The sequence below is a fragment of the Bombina bombina genome, chromosome 1 (genome assembly GCF_027579735.1).
Source record: "Bombina bombina isolate aBomBom1 chromosome 1, aBomBom1.pri, whole genome shotgun sequence".
NCBI lineage: Eukaryota > Metazoa > Chordata > Amphibia > Anura > Bombinatoridae > Bombina > Bombina bombina.
In genome coordinates this window covers 747,404,548-747,427,671 of record NC_069499.1, presented here as the reverse complement: position 1 = coordinate 747,427,671, position 23,124 = coordinate 747,404,548, and the positions used below count along the sequence as shown (strand labels likewise).

General features: G+C 41.2%; 1 protein-coding gene across 1 annotated transcript in view; it reads left to right on the top strand.

Moving 5' to 3' along the window:
- Positions 1 to 23,124, top strand: part of LOC128660794 (integrator complex subunit 6) — a 516,514-nt gene that overhangs the window by 366,552 nt on the left and 126,838 nt on the right. Inside the window, exon 9 of the mRNA XM_053714821.1 lies at positions 1,993 to 2,087. Coding sequence (XP_053570796.1) covers positions 1,993 to 2,087 — 95 coding nt within the window. The remainder of the gene's footprint in view (positions 1 to 1,992; positions 2,088 to 23,124) is intronic.

Here is a 23,124-nt window from a genome sequence, read left to right as displayed (position 1 = left end):
GTTACGGGTCCAGGTCCCGGGATCCCCAGGCAGTACTGATAGATGCTCTAGCAATGCCCTGGTCCTTCAACCTGGCCTATGTATTTCCACCGTTTCCTCTCCTTCCACGTCTGGTTGCCAGAATCAAGGAGGAGAGAGCTTCGGTGATTTTGATAGCACCTGCATGGCCGCGCAGGACTTGGTATGCAGACCTGGTGGACATGTCATCTGTTCCACTGTGGACTCTGCCGAAGAGGCAGGACCTTCTAATCCAAGGGCCATTCAAGCATCCAAATCTAATTTCTCTGCGTCTGACTGCTTGGAGATTGAACGCCTGATTTTATCAAAGCGTGGTTTTTCTGAGTCGGTCATTGATACCCTGATTCAGGCTAGAAAGCCTGTCACCAGGAAAATTTATCATAAGATATGGCGAAAATATCTTTATTGGTGTGAATCCAAGGGTTACTCATGGAGTAAGATTAGGATTCCTAGGATATTGTCTTTTCTCCAAGAAGGATTGGAGAAGGGATTATCGGCTAGTTCCTTAAAGGGACAGATATCTGCTTTGTCTATTCTTTTATATAAAAGTCTAGCAGATGTTCCAGACGTTCAGGCGTTTAGTCAGGCTTTAGTTAGAATCAAGCCTGTGTTTAAACCTTTTGCTCCGCCATGGAGTTTGAATTTAGTTCTTAAAGTTCTTCAAGGGATTCCGTTTGAACCCATGCATTCCATAGATATTAAGCTTCTATCTTGGAAAGTTCTGTTTCTAATTGCTATCTCTTCAGCTCGAAGAGTTTCTGAACTATCTGCTTATAATGTGACTCACCTTATCTTGTGTTCCATGCTGATAAGGTGGTTTTGCGTACCAAGCCTGGGTTCCTACCTAAGGTTGTTACTAACAGGAATATCAATCAGGAAATTGTTGTTCCTTCTCTGTGTCCTAATCCTTCTTCCAAGAAGTAACGTCTGTTGCACAATCTTGATTTGGTTCGTGCTTTAAAATTTTACTTACAAGCAACTAAAGATTTTCGTCAAACATCTTTGTTGTTTGTTGTCTATTCTGGTAAGTGGAGAGGTCAAAAGGCTATGGCTACCTCTCTTTCTTTTTGGCTGAAAAGCATCATCCGTTTGGCTTATGAGACTGTTGGCCAGCAGCCTCCTGAAAGGATTACTGCTCATTCTACTAGAGCAGTGGCTTCCACATGGGCTTTTAAAAATGAGGCTTCTGTTGAACAGATTTGTAAGGCGGCTACTTGGTCTTCGCTTCATACTTTTTCCAAATTTTACAAATTCAATACTTTTGCTTCTTCGGAGGCTATTTTTGGGAGAAAGGTTCTACAAGCAGTGGTGCCTTCCGTTTAAGGTACCTGTCTTGTCCCTCCCTTTGTCCCTCCCTTCATCCGTGTCCTAAAGCTTTGGTATTGGTATCCCACAAGTATGGATGAATCCGTGGACTCGATACATCTTGCAAGAGAAAACAGAATTTATGCTCACCTGATAAATTTCTTTCTCTTGCGATGTATCAAGTCCACGGCCCGCCCTGTCTATTTAAGACAGGTAGTATATTTTTATTTGAAAAACTTCAGTCACCTCTGCACCCTATAGTTTCTCCTTTTTCTTCCTAGCCTTCGGTCGAATGATTGGGGGTGGAGCTAAGGGAGGAGCTATATAGACAGCTCTGCTGTGGGTGCTCTCTTTGCCACTTCCTGTTAGGAAGGAGAATATCCCACAAGTATGGATGAATCCGTGAACTCGATACATCGCAAGAGAAAGAAATGTATCAGGTAAGCATAAATTCAGTTTTTTTACAGTTCCTACTGCATGGTATAGAAAGGGGTGCAGGAGGCTATTTCTGGCTTAATCTAAGGTAAGACTTTAAGATGACTAAGGTGTAGACTGATCATTTTAACGTGAAATTGCTCAAAATGAATTATATTATTTTTTTCACATCTAAGATGGTTTTAATACTATTAATAATTTTTGCAAATTACATTGTTTTTGTTCCTCTTGCAGATGACTTGTTCAAGGTGCACAAACTCAAGCCAACTCTGAAGTGGCGTCAGACTTTCGACAACTACTTAAAAACTATGCCCCCTTACTTTTTATTGGTATGTGTTTTTTATTTAAAATATACCTTATCAGTTTGTCAAGTCATTTTTTAAAATACAAACGGCTAGATTACGAGTTTTGCATTATGAGGGGTGCGGTACTAACTTGCAAGTTATTGTCACCGCTCACTTAGCTACAGCGCTGGTATTACAGGTTTTCATAAACCCAGCGTTATTAGGCAAGAAGTGAGCATAGAGCAAAATTGAGCTCCATACCGCATTCCAATACCAGCGCTGCTGAAAGCTGCGGTGATCTGGTTTTACGTGCTCGTGCACGATTTCCCCATAGACATCAATTGGGAGAGGCGGCTGAAAAAAGGTCTAACTCCTGCAATAAAGCAGCGTAAAGCTCCGTAACGCAGCCCGAAAATTTATGTTTACAACCTAACACCCTAACATAATTCCCCGAGTCTAAACACCCCTAAACTGCTGCCCCTGACATCGCCAACACCTTCATTATACTTATTAACCCGTAATCTGTCGCCCCCGACATCGCCGACACCTAAATTACACTTATTAACCCCTAATCTGCTGCCCCCAATGTCGCCCACCACCTACATTATACTTATTAACCCCTAATCTGCTGCTCCGGACATCGCCGCCACTATAATAAACATATTAACCCCTAAACTGCCGCACTCCCGCATCACAAACACTAGTTATATATTAATAACCCTAATCTGCCGCCCCTAACTTCGCCACCACTATACTAAATTTATTAACCCCTAATCTGCCGCCCCCAACGTCGCCGCCACTATACTAAATTTATTAACCCCTAAGTCTCACCCTAACCCTAACACCCTCTAACTTAAATATAATTAAAATAAATCGAAATAAAACCTACTATTAATAACTAAATAATTCCTATTTAAAACTAAATACTTACCTATAAAATAAACCCTAATATAGCTAAAATATAACTAATAGTTACATTGTAGCTAGCTTAGGGTTTATTTTTATTTTACAGGCAAGTTTGTATTTATTTTAACTAGGTAGAATAGTTACTAAATAGTTATTAACTATTTACTAACTACCTAGCTAAAATAAATATAAATTTATCTGTAAATAAAACCTAACCTGTCTTACACTAACACCTAACATTGCACTACAATTAAACCAATTACATAAATTAAATACAATTACCTAAATTACAAAAACAAACACTAAATTACACAAAATAAAAAAAGAAATTATCAGATATTTAAACTAATTACACCTAATCTAATAGCCCTGTCAAAATAAAAAGCCCCCCAAAATAAAAATAAAAACCCCAGCCTAAACTACCAATAGCCCTTAAAAGGGCCTTTTGCGGGGCATTGCCCCAAAGAAATCAGCTCTTTTACCTGTAAAAAAAATACAAACAATCCCCCCAACAGTAAAACCCACCACCCACACAACCAACCCCCCAAATAAAAACCTAACTAAAAAAACCTAAGCTCCCCATTGCCCTGAAAAGGACATTTGGATGGGCATTGCCCCTTAAAGGGCCTTTAGCTCTTTTTCAAGTGCCCAAACCCCTAATCTAAAAATAAAACCCACCCAATTAACCCTTAAAAAAACCTAACACTAACCCCCGAAGATCCACTTACAGTTTTGAAGACCGGACATCCATTCTCAACGAAGCTGGGAGAAGTCTTCATCCAAGCGGCAAGAAGTCCTCAACAAAGCTGGGAGAAGTCTTCATCCAAGCCGGCAGAAGTGGTCCTCCAGACGGGCAGAAGTCTTCATCCAGACGGCATCTTCTATCTTCATCCATCCGGCGCGGAGCAGGTCCATCTTCAAGACATCCGGCGCGGACCATCCTCTTCAATCAAAGTCTTCTTCTAGAATGAAGGTTCCTTTAAAAGACGTCATCCAAGATGGCTTCCCTTGAATTCCGATTGGCTGATAGAATGAAAAAAATCCTATTGGCTGATGCATCCGTCTGGAGAACCACTTCTGCCGGCTTGGATGAAGACTTCTCCCGGCTTCGTTGATGACTTCTTGCCGCTTGGATGAAGACTTCTCCCGGCTTCGTTGAGGATGGATGTCTGGTCTTCAAAACTGTCAGTGGATCTTCGGGGGTTAGTGTTAGTTTTTTTTAGGGTTTATTGGGTGGGTTTTATTTTTAGATTAGGGGTTTGGGCACTTGAAAAAGAGCTAAATGCCGTTTTAAGGGCAATGCCCATCCAAATGCCCTTTTCAGGGCAATGGGGAGCTTAAGTTTTTTAGTTCGGTTTTTATTTGGGGGGGTTGGTTGTGTGGGTGGTGGGTTTTACTGTTGGAGGGTTGTTTGTATTTTTTTTACAGGTAAAAGAGCTGATTTCTTTGGGGCAATGCCCCGCAAAAGGCCCTTTTAAGGGCTATTGGTAGTTTAGGCTAGTTTTTTTTACCTGTAATGTAGGTTGCGGCGATGTTAGGGACATCAGATTAGGGGTTAATAATATTTAACTAGTGTTTACTATGTGGGAGTGCGGCGGTTTAGGGGTTAATATGTTTATTATAGTGGCAGCGATGTCGGGAGCGGCAGATTAGGGGTTAATAATTTTATTTTAGTGTTTGCGATGCGGGAGGGCCTCGGTTTAGGGGTTAATAGGTAGTTTATGGGTGTTAGTGTACTTTTTAGCACTTTAGTTATGAGTTTTATGTTACAGCTTTGTAGTGTAAAACTCATAACTACTGACTTTAGATTGCATTATAAATCTTGCAGGATAGACCACTCACTTTTTGGCCTCCCAGAAAAAGCTTGTAATATCGGCACTATGAAAGTCCCATTGAAAAAAGACTTTATGTAAATTGCGTAAGTTAATTTGCGTTAGGTGTGCGGTACACCTATTCTGACAAGACTCGTAATAGCAGCGGTAGTGAAAAAGCAGCGTTATAACCCATAACGCTGCTTTTTCACTCATAACGCAAAAATCGTAATCTAGCCGAAAGTTAGGTATACACAAACAGTGGGGTGTAGGGATTGCGCTAATTCTAAAAAAAAACTACTTCCTAGCCTTCCTTAATAATGTCCTAACACCTCCAGTTAGGATTAACAATAAGATAAAAGATACTAAAAAGAAATAAAGGAGGCGCTTAAAAATAAAGCCGGAAGTACACAGATATATTGTTGGTGTTATATAGTGAAAAATATAAATTCCTCTACAGTATTTCTGATTATATTAACCATGTGCGATATAGAATTCTTTGCAGAAAATTCTGGTGATTCTTAATAGAAGGTGACAAATATAATCTCCCAAAGCTGTAAAGCATGTAATCAACAATGCCTGGGAAAAACAGTTAATAATAGTGAACTGTTAATAATAATAAATTGCATATGCACAAATTGATGAAAAATAACTTTACTAAAAACAATATAATATTAAAGGGTTAAAAAGACTTTACAATAAGGGACGTCTCCCAATATATATATTAAATCCTGTTGGTTAGTGGAATAATAGACAGTACATTCTTATGCAGTGCACAAACAAAAAAGGAAAAAAAATTCTGACACAGTCAATATCCCAAGAAATATCGCTTGTATTTGTAATTTCAACTGTCAGAACTGTATTTGCTTGAGATGGGTGATATCCGTTATTTAAGGACAAAACATGCACTTAGCTCGCAATAGTTCCAAAATGCTGAATGATATGCCTCCCTGAGCCTTACCAAACTCATGGCTTTGCTCCTACCGTTTTCCGAGTGTCGGCTCTATCCTGGAGGGTTTTGTATATTCCTCTATATCCTGGTGGACCAAGCAGCTATATTTCTTACCGCTATCTTTGGATCTGTGATGACCGTTAGTGATGCCTACCAGAGGGGGAGATGCGAGGTTTAAAGTCTTACTGGTTTTACCGGACAAAAGCTTTAAATACATTTCCTCTTATCTTTCCCCAGGATGCGGCGTCTTCGCTGAGTTCTAGGCAGCCTGCTCTTCAGTACGTAAGGCGTAAGCAGTGCGCTTGTAAATCAGCTGATGATGAAAGATGTAATAACTGCAGTTACCGTCCTTGCTGTACTGAAATCCACATCTACGCGTTTTGTCCTTAAACAGGACTTTCTCTTTACAAATACAAGCAATATTTCTTGGGATATTGACTCTGTCAGAAATTTCTTTCCTTTTTTGTTTGTGGACTGCCTAAGAATGTACTGTCTACCAACAGGATTTAAAAAAAAAAAAACATATATTGAGAGACGTCCCTTATTGTAAAGTCTTTTTAACCATTTAATATTATATCGTTTTTAGTAAAGTTATTTTTTCATCGATTTGTGCATATGCAATTTATTATTATTAACAGTTCACTATTATTAACTGTTTTTCCCAGGCATTGTTGATTACATGCTGTATATCTTTGGGCGATTATATTTGTCACTTTCTATTAAGAATCACCAGAATTTTCTGCAAATAATTCTATATCACATATGATTAATATAATCAGAAATTCTGTAGAGGAATTTAAATTTTTCACTACATAACACCAACAATATATCTGTCTACTTCCGGCTTTATTTTTAAGCGCCTCCTTTTTTTCTTTTTAGTATCTTTTATTTTTTAAAATATAGCAATGCATAAACTGAGACATTTTATCTATTGGGGCACTTGAAATATACGTGCATTTTTTTAAATTCTGTAACGTTTTTAATGTTATTCTAATGTGGCTCTCCTAAATTTGCCACAGTTTGTCACAATAGTTGCCTAAGGTCTCTTGGCTTGCTTCTCTTCTGTACTTAAAGGGACATTTAAGTATTTTTGTTAAATAAATACATAGTGTATGTATGTGTGTGTGTATATATATATATATATTTCATGTAAGTGCCAAGAGTCCTTGAGCGAGTGACGTATGGGATATACATTCCTACCAGGAGGGGGCAAAGTTTCCTAAATCTCAAAATGCCTATAAATATACCACCCACCTCACTCATACCTTAGTTTTACCAACTTTGCCTCTTATGGAGGTGGTGAAGCAAGTTGTGCTTGATTTCTTCTGTGACAGGCGCTTTTAAGCATATTGAAGCCCAGTTTCTCTCAAAGTACAGTGTTTGAGGGATGTGAATGGAGTATTGCCTGATGATGCCATGTTTTCACCTATGGGAAATCTATTCAAAGGCTCTCTGTAAATCGGTCGCAGGGATTCATCTGCTGCCTCCCTTTACAGATCGACATTATACTCCTCTACCATTACCTCTGCTGATATATTTCAGTACTGGTTTGGCTGTCTGCTATATGTGGATGGCAGTCTTCTGGTAAGTATATATCATTTTATAAGACACTCTCAGCTATGTTTGGCACTTTATCTTATAAAGTTTTAAATGTATATTGTATATATTTGCCATGAGTCAGGTCTGTGTATTTCCCTATGCAGTCTAACAGTTTCAGCATGGAAATTATGTTTATGGGAGTTTTTAGGTTTACCTGGGGTTCCAGTTAGTTGTAACTTGGAGTCTGTTTTTTTTTTCACAATTTTCGTGGGCTTAGGCTCGCAATGACGCAGAATGTTACTTTTTATTGCGACATTCTTGGCTCGAACATTTTTGGTGCAAAGTTGCGTCATTTCTTGCGACTTTCTTGACGCAAGGTTTTTTTGGCGTGAAGTCTCGCCTGTTATGACGAGGGTCACGTCATTTAATTTGTTAAGGTTTGGCGCCAAAAGTTTTTTTTTTATCATAAGAATTTTTTTCCATTCCTGAAACTGATATTTTGAGGAAATTGGATATTTTGTTTAAATGTTATTTTTAATTTTTTGTTACATTTTCAAGATGTCTCAAACTGATCCTGCCTCTGATGTTACTGTAGGAACTAAGGTGCCTGAACACAATTCTACCAAAGCTAAGTGTGTATGTTGTAAATTAGCTGATCTTACTTCTTCAGCTCAAATATGTGGCACTTGTTATGAAAAATTATTACATGCTGATGTTTCTATAAGTACAAATACATCTACTGTTAAAACTTCACAGTCTAATGTACATGATATCCCTGTAGATATAAAAGATTTTATTGCTGCAGCCATAGAGAAGGCTATGACTGCTATTACGCCTTCAAATAAACGTAAAAGGTCTCTCCTAACTTCTCATAAATCTGATAAAGTTTGTATTGATCGACAGCATACTGAAGTATCTTCTGCTGATGAGGATTTCTCTTGCTTAGAAGATCTTACTTCAGAGACTGAAATTGATAAATCAACCTTTCTTTTTAAGATTGAATATATTTGTTTGTTATTAACCTAAGTATTGTTTACTTTGGGTATTGAGGAATCTAGTCCTCTTGATAACAAGAATAGCAAACATTTGAATTCTGTTTTTAAAACTTCTGAGGTTACTTCTGAAGTTTTTCCTTTTCCAGATGCCCCCAAGGCAGAACATAGAGTGATCTGAGATGTCATCGCAGAAAATGCAGCATGTCTGCAGAAAGAACAGGAACTGTTAGCACTATAACTTTTCATCTCTGCTCCACATTAGGCTGTTCTTTTTAAACAGAGCTATTCTCTGGCTGCATTGTATAAGTTTTCCATAACACTTTTCCTTAACACAGTGCATCCAGAGCAAAGTGCTGTTTGAAGACAACAGTCAAATATGCAGTAGTGCTGCAAAGCAGCAGTGCATTGATTGTCTGGCTCTGAGATTTTTACAAGCTCGTTCCCTAACTTTGAGATTTCTGCAAGCTCGTTCCCTAGCTTTTCACAGTCTGCAAAGCTGTTTTTCTCTGAATGTAAGATGTTGGTATGAGCAATGCACATTTTTTATTACTACATTTCTATGTTAGACTAAGAGAAAAGGAAACAAATTAATTCAAGAGACATTTTACAATTACTTTTTTTTGTCTGCAGCTAATTTGCAATGCAATTTTCAACTACTGCACTAGTACTAGATTATACATCTTTAAATATTGCTTTATTCTCCAGTTAACCAACACATTGCAATTGATCTGTTGCTTTAGTGTAACTGAAAAATTTACAATTTTATTTAATTTAAAAATGACCTGCAGAAATATTTTCACTAAAAAAATCTCATCGCAGAAAGTGAAAAAAAGTTCTGTCTCTGGGCCAGATGCTGTCTCTCATGTGTTTACTAAGGAATGGTCTAAACTTAGTGCTTCTTTTAACCCTTCTTTTAGGTTTAAAAAGCTATATCCTTTACCTGTGGCTAATTTAGGGTTTTGGGAAATGTACCTAAGGTTGATGGGGCTATTTCTACTCTTGTCAAACTTACTACTATTCCTATGGAAGATAGTACTTCCTTTAAGGATCCTTTAGATAGGAAGATTGAATCCTATCTTAGAAAAGCATATTTACATACTGGCTATATTCTTAGACCTGCCATTTCTATGGCTGATGTTGCTGCTGCTTCAACTTTTTGGTTGGACAGTTTAGCTCAACAGTTAACAACAGAGCCTGAATTGTCTAGCATTGTTCTTTTACTTCAACATGCTAATCATTTCATTTGTGATGCTATATTTGATGTCATTAAGATTGATATTAAATCTATGTCTTTAGCTATTCTTACTAGAAGAGCTTTATGGCTTAAATCTTGGAATGCTGATATGGTGTCTAAATCTAGATTACTATTTTTATCATTTCAGGGTAGTAATTTATTTGGTTCTCAATTGGATTCTCCACTATCTCCGGGGGAAAGGGAGTATTTTTCCCCAAGATAAGAAATCTAAGGGTAAATTTAAAGCTCCCAATTGTTTTTGTTCCTTTCGTCAGAATAGAGAACAAAAGACCTCTCCTTCCCATAAGGCCTCTGGCTCTAATTGGAGACCATCTCCGAGTTAAAATAAATCCAAGCCTTATAAAAAACAAAATCCAACCCCTAAAACTGCATGAAGGTGCGGCCCTCAAACCAGTTCAACTGGTGGGGGGCAGATTAAAATTATTTCAACACATTTGGACAGTTTCTGTTCAAAATCAGTGGATTCAGAATATTGTTTCTCAGGAATATTGAATAGTTTTCAGAATAAGACCTCCCATGGGAAGATTCTTTCTTTCTCATGTTCCAACAAACCCTGTGAAAGCTCAGGCTTTTCGGGAATGTGTTTTAGACCTAGAGCTTTCAGGGGTGATTTTTCCAATTCCTCTGCAGGAACGGGGTTTGGGTTTTTACTCAAATCTATTCATTGTCCCAAAGAAAGAAGATTCGTTCAGGCCAATTCTGGATCTGAAATTTTTAAATTGTTTTGTAAGAGTCCCAACTTTCAAGATGGTGACTATAAGGACTATTTCTCTTGTTAGGTGTATCCAGTCCACGGATCATCCATTACTTGTGGGATATTCTCCTTCCCAACAGGAAGTTGCAAGAGGATCACCCACAGCAGAGCTGCTATACAGCTCCTCCCCTAACTGCCATACCCTGTCGTTCTCTTGCAAGCTCTCAACATAGCTGGAGGTAGTAAGAGGAAAGTGGTAAAATATAGTTGTTTTTTTCTTCAATCAAAAGTTTATTGTTTTTAAATGGTACCGGAGTGTACTATTTTATCTCAGGCAGCATTTAGAAGAAGAATCTGCCTGCGTTTTTCTATGATCTTAGCAGAAGTAACTAAGATCCACTGCTATTCTCACATATGTCTGAGGAGTGAGGTAACTTCAGAGGGAGAATGGCGTTAAGTTTTTCTAGGGATGGAATTTGCTAGAAAATGCTGCTGATACCGGATTAATGTAAGTTAAAGCCTAAATACAGTGATTTAATAGCGACTAGTATCAGGCTTGCTATCAGAGGTATATACTCTGATTAATGTGCAATATAAAACGTTTGCTGGCATGTTTAATCGTTTTTATATATGCTTTGGTGATAAAACTTATTGGGGCCTAGTTTTTTCCACATGGCTGGCTTTATTTTTGCCTAGAAACAGTTTCCTGAGGCTTTCCACTGTTATAGTATAAAAGTTACAGTTGGTGCAGTTAAAATTACAAACTGTGACATTCAGCTTCCCTCAGCAGTCCCCTGCATGCTATAGGACATCTCTGAAGGGCTCAAAAGGCTTCAAAAGTAGGAGCTGTGGCAGTTGTTATGACTGTTTAAAAAACATATTTTTCGTTTTGTTAATCTGTTTTTTGTATTAAGGGGTTAATCATCCATTTGCAAGTGGGTGCAATGCTCTGCTAACTTGTTACATACACTGTAAAAAATGTGTTAGTTTAACTGCCTTTTTTCACTGTTATTTCAAATTTTGGCAAAATTTGTTTCTCTTAAAGGCACAGTAACGTTTTTTTTATATTGCTTGTTAACTTGATTTAAAGTGTTTTCCAAGCTTGCTAGTCTCATTGCTAGTCTGTATAAACATGTCTGACATAGAGGAAACTCCTTGTTCATTATGTTTAAAAGCCATGGTGGAACCCCATAGGAGAATGTGTACTAAATGTATTGATTTCACTTTAAACAATAAAGATCAGCTGTTATCTTTAAAAGAATTATCACCAGAGGATTCTGACGAGGGGGAAGTTATGCCGACTAACTCTCCCCACGTGTCGGACCCTTTGACTCCTGCTCAAGGGACTCACGCTAAAATGGCGCCAAGTACATCAAAGATGCCCATAGCGATTACTTTGCAGGACATGGCGGCAATCATGGATAATACCCTGTCAGCGGTATTAGCCAGACTGCCTGAATTCAGAGGAAAGCGCGATAGCTCTGGGGTTAGACGTAATACAGAGTGCGCAGATGTTTTAAGGCCCATGTCTGATACTGCGTCACAATATTCAGAAGCTGAGGAAGAGCTTCAGTCTGTGGGTGACGTCTCTGACTCGGGGAAACCTGATTCAGATATGTCTACTTTTAAATTTAAGCTTGAGAACCTCCGGGTGTTGCTTGGAGAGGTTTTAGCTGCTCTGAATGACTGTGACACAATTGCAGTGCCAGAGAAATTGTGTAGACTGGATAAATACTACGCGGTGCCGGTGTGTACTGACGTTTTTTCCAATACCTAAAAGGTTTACAGAAATTATTACTAAGGAGTGGGACAGACCCGGTGTGCCGTTTCCCCCCCCCCCCTCCTATTTTTAGAAAAATGTTTCCAATAGACGCCACCACACGGGACTTATGGCAGACTGTCCCTAAGGTGGAGGGAGCAGTTTCTACTTTAGCAAAGCGTACCACTATCCCTGTCGAGGACAGTTGTGCTTTTTCAGATCCAATGGATAAAAAATTAGAAGGTTACCTTAAGAAAATGTCTATTCAACAAGGTTTTATCCTGCAGCCCCTTGCATGCATTGCTCCTGTCACTGCTGCTGCAGCGTTCTGGTTTGAGTCTCTGGAAGAGGCTTTTCAGACAGCTACTCCATTGACTGAAATACTTGACAAGCTTAGAACACTTAAGCTAGCTAATTCTTTTGTTTCTGATGCCATTGTTCATTTGACTAAACTAACGGCTAAGAATTCTGGATTCGCCATCCAGGCGCGTAGGGCGCTATGGCTTAAATCTTGGTCAGCTGACGTGACTTCAAAGTCTAAATTACTTAACATTCCCTTCAAGGGGCAGACCCTATTCGGGCCTGGTTTAAAGGAAATTATTGCTGACATTACTGGAGGTAAGGGTCATACCCTTCCTCAGGACAGGGCCAAACAGTCTAATTTTCGTGCCTTTCGAAACTTCAAGGCAGGTGCAGCATCAACTTCCTCTGCTACAAAACAAGAGGGAACTTTTGCGCAATCCAAGCCAGCCTGGAAATCTTACCAGGCCTGGAGCAAAGGCAAGCAGGCCAGAAAGCCTGCTGCTGCCTCTAAGACAGCATGAAGGAACGGCCCCCTATCCGGCAACGGATCTAGTAGGGGGCAGACTTTCTCTCTTCGCCCAGGCGTGGGCAAGAGATGTTCAGGATCCCTGGGCGTTGGAGATCATATCTCAGGGATATCTTCTGGACTTCAAAGCTTCCCCCCCCCCCACAAGGGAGATTTCACCTTTCGAGATTATCTGTAAACCAGATAAAGAAAGAGGCATTCTTACGCTGTGTGCAAGACCTCCTAATAATGGGAGTGATCCATCCAGTTCCACGGATGGAACAAGGACAGGGATTTTATTCAAATCTGTTTGTGGTTCCCAAAAAAGAGGGAACCTTCAGACCAATTTTGGATCTAAAGATCTTAAACAAATTCCTCAGAGTTCCATCGTTCAAAATGGAAACTATTCGGACAATCCTACCTATGATCCAGGAGGGTCAGTACATGACCACAGTGGATTTGAAGGATGCTTACCTTCACATACCGATTCACAAAGATTATCATCGGTTCCTAAGGTTTGCTTTTCTAGACAGGCATTACCAGTTTGTGGCTCTTCCCTTCGGGTTAGCTACAGCCCCAATAATTTTTACAAAGGTTCTGGGGTCTCTTCTGGCGGTCCTAAGACCACGGGGCATAGCAGTGGCCCCTTATCTAGACGACATCCTGATACAGGCATCAAACTTCCAAATTGCCAAATCTCATACGGACAGAGTGTTGGCATTTCTGAGGTCGCATGGGTGGAAAGTGAACGAGGGAAAGAGTTCTCTATCACCCCTCACAAGGGTTTCCTTCCTAGATTCTGTAGAAATGAAAATTTACCTGACGGAGTCCAGGTTATCAAAGCTTCTAAATTCCTGCCGTGTTCTTCACTACATTTCGCGCCCTTCGGTGGCTCAGTGCATGGAAGTGATCGGCTTAATGGTAGCGGCGATGGACATAGTGCCATTTGCGCGCCTACATCTCAGACCGCTGCAATTATGCATGCTCAGTCAGTGGAATGGGGATTACACAGATTTGTCCCCTCTGCTAAATCTGGATCAAGAGACCAGAGATTCTCTTCTCTGGTGGCTATCTCGGGTCCATCTGTCCAAAGGTATGACCTTTCGCAGGCCAGATTGGACAATTGTAACAACAGATGCCAGCCTTCTAGGTTGGGGTGTAGTCTGGAATTCCCTGAAGGCTCAGGGATCGTGGACTCAGGAGGAGAAACTCCTCCCAATAAATATTCTGGAGTTAAGAGCAATATTCAATGCTCTTCTAGCTTGGCCTCAGTTAGCAACCCTGAGGTTCATCAGATTTCAGTCGGACAACATCACGACTGTGGCTTACATCAACCATCAAGGGGGGACCAGGAGCTCCCTAGCGATGTTAGAAGTCTCCAAGATAATTCGCTGGGCAGAGACTCACTCTTGCCATCTATCAGCGATCCATATCCCAGGTGTAGAGAACTGGGAGGCGGATTTTCTAAGTCGTCAGACTTTTCATCCGGGGGAGTGGGAACTCCATCCGGAGGTGTTTGCTCAATTGGTTCATCGTTGGGGCACACCAGAATTGGATCTCATGGCGTCTCGCCAGAACGCCAAGCTTCCTTGTTACAGATCCGGGTCCAGGGACCCAGAAGCGACGCTGATAGATGCTCTAGCAGCACCGTGGTTCTTCAACCTGGCTTATGTGTTTCCACCGTTTCCTCTGCTCCCTCGACTGATTGCCAAAATCAAACAGGAGAGAGCATTGGTGATCTTGATCGTGCCTGCGTGGCCACGCAGGACCTGGTATGCAGACCTGGTGGACATGTCATCCTTTCCACCTTGGCCTCTGCCTCTGAGACAAGACCTTCTACTACAAGGTCCTTTCAATCATCCAAATCTAATTTCTCTGAGACTGACTGCCTGGAGATTGAACGCTTGATTTTATCAAGGTGTGGCTTCTCGAGTCGGTCATTAATACCTTAATACAGGCACGAAAGCCTGTAACCAGGAAAATCTACCATAAGATATGGCGCAAATATCTTCATTGGTGTGAATCCAAGAATTACTCATGGAGTAAGGTTAGGATTCCTAGGATATTGTCCTTTCTCCAAGAGGGTTTGGATAAAGGATTATCAGCTAGTTCTTTAAAGGGACAGATTTCTGCTCTGTCTATCCTTTTGCACAAGCGTCTGGCAGAGGTTCCAGACGTCCAGGCATTTTGTCAGGCTTTGGTTAGAATTAAGCCTGTGTTTAAACCTGTTGCTCCTCCATGGAGCTTAAACTTGGTTCTTAAGGTTCTTCAAGGAGTTCCATTTGAACCCCTTCATTCCATTGATATCAAACTTTTATCTTGGAAAGTTCTGTTTTTGATGGCTATTTCCTCGGCTTGTAGAGTCTCTGAGTTATCAGCTTTACAATGTGATTCTCCTTATCTGATTTTCCATACAGATAAAGTAGTTCTGCGTACAAAACCTGGGTTTTTACCTAAGGTAGTTTCCAACAGGAATATCAATCAAGAGATTGTTGTTCCATCATTGTGTCCTAATCCTTCTTCAAAGAAGGAACGTCTTTTACATAATTTGGACGTAGTCCGTGCTTTAAAGTTTTACTTACAAGCGACTAAAGGTTTTCGTCAAACATCTTCCCTGTTTGTTGTTTACTCTGGACAGAGGAGAGGTCAAAAGGCTTCGGCAACCTCTCTTTCTTTTTGGCTTTGGAGCGTAATACGCTTAGCCTATGAGACTGCTGGACAACAGCCCCCTGAAAGGATTACAGCTCATTCTACTAGAGCTGTGGCTTCCATCTGGGCCTTTAAAAATGAGGCTTCTGTTGAACAGATTTTCAAAGCGGCGACTTGGTCTACGCTTCATACCTTTTCAAAATTTTACAAATTTGATACTTTTGCTTCTTCGGAGGCTATTTTTGGGAGAAAGGTTCTACAGGCAGTGGTCCCTTCCGTTTAAGTACCTGCCTTGTCCCTCCCTTCATCCGTGTACTTTAGCTTTGGTATTGGTATCCCACAAGTAATGGATGATCTGTGGACTGGATACACCTAACAAGAGAAAACATAATTTATGCTTACCTGATAAATTTATTTTTCTTGTGGTGTATCCAGTCCACGGCCCGCCCTGTCCTTTTAAGGCAGGTCTAAATTTTAAACTACAGTCACCACTGCGCCCTATGGTTTCTCCTTTCTCAGCTAGTTTCGGTCGAATGACTGGATATGGCAGTTAGGGGAGGAGCTATATAGCAGCTCTGCTGTGGGTGATCCTCTTGCAACTTCCTGTTGGGAAGGAGAATATCCCACAAGTAATGGATGATCCGTGGACTGGATACACCACAAGATAAATAAATTTATCAGGTAAGCATAAATTATGTTTTTGCCTTTTGTTCAACAAGGTAATTTCATGTTCACAATAAACTTACAGGGCGCTTATCTTCACATTCCAATTCATCCAGACCACTATTGTTTTCTGAGATTCTCTTTTCTAGACAAGCATTACCAATTTGTTGCTCTTCTGTTTGGCCTAGCGACAGCTCCGAGAATCTTTTCAAAGTTCCTCGGGGCCCTTCTATCTGTAATCAGAGAGCAGGGTATTGCAGTGTTTCCTTATATGGACGATATCTTGGTACTAGCTCAATCTTTTCATTTAGCAGAATCTTACACATAACAACAAATGTGGTTTCTTCAAAGACATTGTTGGAGGATCAATTTACAAAAGAGTTTCTTGATTCCTCAGACAATGGTCACCTTTTTTGGTTTCCAGATAGATTCAGTGTTCATGACTCTTTCTCTGACAGACAAGAGACAAATTAATTTATTTTTTAGCTTGTCTAAACCTCCAGCCTCCATTCCCTTCAGTGGCTATGTGCATGGAAGTTTTAGTTCTCATGACTGCAGCATCAGACGCAATCCCCTTTGCTTGTTTTCATATGAGGCCTCTACAGCTTTGTATGTTGCACCAATGGTGCAGGGATTATACTCAGATATCACAACGGATATACTTAAATCCCAACACTCAACTCTCTCTGACTTGGTGGTTAGACCATCACCTTATTGTTCAAGGAGCCTCATTTGTTCGTCCTACCTGGACTGTGATCACAACAGATGCAAGTCTTACAGATTGGGAAGCTGCCTGGGGGTCTCTGATATCACAAGGGGTTTGGAAGCCTCAAGAGGCGAGGTTACCAATCAATATTTTTACAGCTCTTTAGGCGTGGCCTCTATTGAAGAGAGAACTTTACATTTGATTTCAAATAGACAATATCACAACAGGGGCTTATGTCAATCATCAAGGAGGGACTCTTGAAGGATTCACCAATGAAGGAAGTATCTCGAATACTTTCTTGGGCGGAATCCAACTCTTGTCAAATTTCTGCGATTCATATCCCAGGTGTAGACAATTGGGAAGCGGATTATCTCAGCCGTCAGACTTTACATCCGGGGGAGTGGTCTCCATCCAGATGTGTTTTTTCATCTTGTACAGATGTGGGGTCTTCCAGAATTAGATCTGATGGCCTCTCGTCTAAACAAGAAGCTTCCCAGATACCTTTCCAGGTCCAGGGATGCCTTAGCAGTTCCTTGGTTTTACCAACCTGCTTATATTTTTCCTCCTCTGGTTCTTTTTCCAAGGGTGATCTCCAAGAGCAATCTCATGTGTTTCTGATGCCACCAGCATGGCCGTACATGTTTTGGTATGTGGATCTTGTCCAGATGTCCAGTTGCCAGCCTTGGCCACTTCCTTTATGGCCAGACCTTCTGTCTCAAGGGCCGTTTTTCCATCAGGATCTCAAATCTCTACATTTGAAGGCATAGAAATTGAAGGCTTAGTACTTAGTCATAGAGGTTTCTCTGACTCAGTGATTAGCACTCGTAATTCTGTTTCAAGGAAAAGTTTATCATCGGGTTTGGAAAGCCTATATTTCTCTTGTTAGGTGTATCCAGTCCACGGATCATCCATTACTTGTGGGATATTCTCCTTCCCAACAGGAAGTTGCAAGAGGATCACCCACAGCAGAGCTGCTATATAGCTAGTTTTTTCTTCAATCAAAAGTTTATTGTTTTTAAATGGTACCGGAGTGTACTATTTTATCTCAGGCAGCATTTAGAAGAAGAATCTGCCTGCGTTTTTCTATGATCTTAGCAGAAGTAACTAAGATCCACTGCTATTCTCACATATGTCTGAGGAGTGAGGTAACTTCAGAGGGAGAATGGCGTTAAGTTTTTCTAGGGATGGAATTTGCTAGAAAATGCTGCTGATACCGGATTAATGTAAGTTAAAGCCTAAATACAGTGATTTAATAGCGACTAGTATCAGGCTTGCTATCAGAGGTATATACTCTGATTAATGTGCAATATAAAACGTTTGCTGGCATGTTTAATCGTTTTTATATATGCTTTGGTGATAAAACTTATTGGGGCCTAGTTTTTTCCACATGGCTGGCTTTATTTTTGCCTAGAAACAGTTTCCTGAGGCTTTCCACTGTTATAGTATAAAAGTTACAGTTGGTGCAGTTAAAATTACAAACTGTGACATTCAGCTTCCCTCAGCAGTCCCCTGCATGCTATAGGACATCTCTGAAGGGCTCAAAAGGCTTCAAAAGTAGGAGCTGTGGCAGTTGTTATGACTGTTTAAAAAACATATTTTTCGTTTTGTTAATCTGTTTTTTGTATTAAGGGGTTAATCATCCATTTGCAAGTGGGTGCATTGCTCTGCTAACTTGTTACATGCACTGTAAAAATTTCGTTAGTTTAACTGCCTTTTTTCACTGTTATTTCAAATTTTGGCAAAATTTGTTTCTCTTAAAGGCACAGTAACGTTTTTTTATATTGCTTGTTAACTTGATTTAAAGTGTTTTCCAAGCTTGCTAGTCTCATTGCTAGTCTGTATAAACATGTCTGACATAGAGGAAACTCCTTGTTCATTATGTTTAAAAGCCATGGTGGAACCCCATAGGAGAATGTGTACTAAATGTATTGATTTCACTTTAAACAATAAAGATCAGCTGTTATCTTTAAAAGAATTATCACCAGAGGATTCTGACGAGGGGGAAGTTATGCCGACTAACTCTCCCCACGTGTCGGACCCTTTGACTCCCGCTCAAGGGACTCACGCTAAAATGGCGCCAAGTACATCAAAGACGCCCATAGCGATTACTTTGCAGGACATGGCGGCAATCATGGATAATACCCTGTCAGCGGTATTAGCCAGACTGCCTGAATTCAGAGGAAAGCGCGATAGCTCTGGGGTTAGACGTAATACAGAGCGCGCAGATGTTTTAAGGCCCATGTCTGATACTGCATCACAATATGCAGAAGCTGAGGAAGAGCTTCAGTCTGTGGGTGACGTCTCTGACTCAGGGAAACCTGATTCAGATATGTCTACTTTTAAATTTAAGCTTGAGAACCTCCGGGTGTTGCTTGGAGAGGTTTTAGCTGCTATGAATGACTGTGACACAATTGCAGTGCCAGAGAAATTGTGTAGACTGGATAAATACTATGCGGTGCTGGTGTGTACTGACGTTTTTCCAATACCTAAAAGGTTTACAGAAATTATTACTAAGGAGTGGGACAGACCCGGTGTGCCGTTTCCCCCCCCCCCCCCCCTCCTATTTTTAGAAAAATGTTTCCAATAGACGCCACCACACGGGACTTATGGCAGACGGTCCCTAAGGTGGAGGGAGCAGTTTCTACTTTAGCAAAGCGTAACCCTATCCCTGTCGAGGACAGTTGTGCTTTTTCAGATCCAATGGATAAAAAATTAGAAGGTTACCTTAAGAAAATGTTTATTCAACAAGGTTTTATCCTGCAGCCCCTTGCATGCATTGCTCCTGTCACTGCTGCTGCGGCGTTCTGGTTTGAGTCTCTGGAAGAGGCCTTTCAGACAGCTACTCCTTTGACTGAAATACTTGACAAGCTTAGGACACTTAAGCTAGCTAATCCTTTTGTTTCTGATGCCATTGTTCATTTGACTAAACTAACGGCTAAGAATTCTGGATTCGCCATCCAGGCGCGTAGGGCGCTATGGCTTAAATCTTGGTCAGCTGACGTGACTTCAAAGTCTAAATTACTTAACATTCCCTTCAAGGGGCAGACCCTATTCGGGCCTGGTTTGAAGGAAATTATTGCTGACATTACTGGAGGTAAGGGTCATACCCTTCCTCAGGACAGGGCCAAATTAAGGGCCAAACAGTCTAATTTTCGTGCCTTTCGAAACTTCAAGGCAGGTGCAGCATCAACTTCCTCTGCTACAAAACATTTTTTGCGCAATCCAAGCCGGCCTGGAAATCTAACCAGGCCTGGAGCAAAGGCAAGCAGGCCAGAAAGCCTGCTGCTGCCTCTAAGACAGCATGAAGGAACGGCCCCCTATCCGGCAACGGAACTAGTAGGGGGCAGACTTTCTCTCTTCGCCCAGGCGTGGGCAAGAGATGTTCAGGATCCCTGGGCGTTGGAGATCATATCTCAGGAATATCTTCTGGACTTCAAAGCTTCCCCCCCCCCCCACAAGGGAGATTTCACTTTTCGAGATTATCTGTAAACCAGATAAAGAAAGAGGCATTCTTACGCTGTGTGCAAGACCTCCTAATAATGGGAGTGATCCATCCAGTTCCACAGATGGAACAAGGACAGGGATTTTATTCAAATCTGTTTGTGGTTCTCAAAAAAGAGGGAACCTTCAGACCAATTTTGGATCTAAAGATCTTAAACAAATTCCTCAGAGTTCCATCGTTCAAAATGGAAACTATTCGGAAAATCCTACCTATGATCCAGGAGGGTCAGTACATGACCACAGTGGATTTGAAGGATGCTTACCTTCACATACTGATTCACAAAGATCATCATCGGTTCCTAAGGTTTGCTTTTCTAGACAGGCATTACCAGTTTGTGGCTCTTCCCTTCGGGTTAGCTACAGCCCCAAGAATTTTTACAAAGGTTCTGGGGTCTCTTCTGGCGGTCCTAAGACCACGGGGCATAGCAGTGGCCCCTTATCTAGACGACATCCTGATACAGGCGTCAAACTTCCAAATTGCCAAATCTCATACGGACATAGTGTTGGCATTTCTGAGGTCACATGGGTGGAAAGTGAACGAGGGAAAGAGTTCTCTATCACCCCTCACAAGGGTTTCCTTCCTAGGAACTCTGATAGATTCTGTAGAAATGAAAATTTACCTGACGGAGTCCAGGTTATCAAAGCTTCTAAATTCCTGCCGTGTTCTTCACTACATTCCGCGCCCTTCGGTGGCTCAGTGCATGGAAGTGATCGGCTTAATGGTAGCGGCGATGGACATAGTGCCATTTGCGCGCCTACATCTCAGACCGCTGCAATTATGCATGCTCAGTCAGTGGAATGGGGATTACACAGATTTGTCCCCTCTGCTAAATCTGGATCAAGAGGCCAGAGATTCTCTTCTCTGGTGGCTATCTCGGGTCCATCTGTCCAAAGGTATGACCTTTCGCAGGCCAGATTGGACAATTGTAACAACAGATGCCAGCCTTCTAGGTTGGGTTGCAGTCTGGAATTCCCTGAAGGCTCAGGGATCGTGGACTCAGGAGGAGAAACTCCTCCCAATAAATATTCTGGAGTTAAGAGCAATATTCAATGCTCTTCTAGCTTGGCCTCAGTTAGCAACCCTGAGGTTCATCAGATTTCAGTCGGACAACATCACGACTGTGGCTTACATCAACCATCAAGGGGGGACCAGGAGCTCCCTAGCGATGTTAGAAGTCTCCAAGATAATTCACTGGGCAGAGACTCACTCTTGCCATCTATCAGCGATCCATATCCCAGGTGTAGAGAACTGGGAGGCGGATTTTCTAAGTCGTCAGACTTTTCATCCGGGGGAGTGGGAACTCCATCCGGAGGTGTTTGCTCAATTGGTTCATCGTTGGGGCACACCAGAATTGGATCTCATGGCGTCTCGCCAGAACACCAAGCTTCCTTGTTACGGATCCAGGTCCAGGGACCCAGAAGCGACGCTGATAGATGCTCTAGCAGCACCGTGGTTCTTCAACCTGGCTTATGTGTTTCCACCGTTTCCTCTGCTCCCTCGACTGATTGCCAAAATCAAACAGGAGAGAGCATCGGTGATCTTGATCGCGCCTGCGTGGCCAGGCAGGACCTGGTATGCAGACCTGGTGGACATGTCATCCTTTCCACCTTGGCCTCTGCCTCTGAGACAAGACCTTCTTCTACAAGGTCCTTTCAATCATCCAAATCTAATTTCTCTGAGACTGACTGGCTGGAGATTGAACGCTTGATTTTATCAAGGCGTGGCTTCTCCGAGTCAGTCATTGATACCTTAATACAGGCACGAAAGCCTGTAACCAGGAAAATCTACCATAAGATATGGCGCAAATATCTTCATTGGTGTGAATCCAAGAATTACTCATGGAGTAAGGTTAGGATTCCTAGGATATTGTCCTTTCTCCAAGAGGGTTTGGATAAAGGATTATCAGCTAGTTCTTTAAAGGGACAGATTTCTGCTCTGTCTATCCTTTTGCACAAGCGTCTGGCAGAGGTTCCAGACGTCCAGGCATTTTGTCAGGCTTTGGTTAGAATTAAGCCTGTGATTAAACCTGTTGCTCCTCCATGGAGCTTAAACTTGGTTCTTAAGGTTCTTCAAGGAGTTCCGTTTGAACCCCTTCATTCCATTGATATCAAACTTTTATCTTGGAAAGTTCTGTTTTTGATGGCTATTTCCTCGGCTCGTAGAGTCTCTGAGTTATCAGCTTTACAATGTGATTCTCCTTATCTGATTTTCCATACAGATAAAGTAGTTCTGCGTACAAAACCTGGGTTTTTACCTAAGGTAGTTTCCAACAAGAATATCAATCAAGAGATTGTTGTTCCATCATTGTGTCCTAATCCTTCTTCAAAGAAGGAACGTCTTTTACATAATTTGGACGTAGTCCGTGCTTTAAAGTTTTACTTACAAGCGACTAAAGATTTTCGTCAAACATCTTCCCTGTTTGTTGTTTACTCTGGACAGAGGAGAGGTCAAAAGGCTTCGGCAACCTCTCTTTCTTTTTGGCTTTGGAGCGTAATACGCTTAGCCTATGAGACTGCTGGACTGCAGCCCCCTGAAAGGATTACAGCTCATTCTACTAGAGCTGTGGCTTCCACCTGGGCCTTTAAAAATGAAGCTTCTGTTGAACAGATTTGCAAAGCGGCGACTTGGTCTTTGCTTCATACCTTTTCAAAATTTTACAAATTTTATACTTTTGCTTCTTCGGAGGCTATTTTTGGGAGAAAGGTTCTACAGGCAGTGGTCCCTTCCATTTAAGTACCTGCCTTGTCCCTCCCTTCATCCGTGTACTTTAGCTTTGGTATTGGTATCCCACAAGTAATGGATGATCCGTGGACTGGATACACCTAACAAGAGAAAACATAATT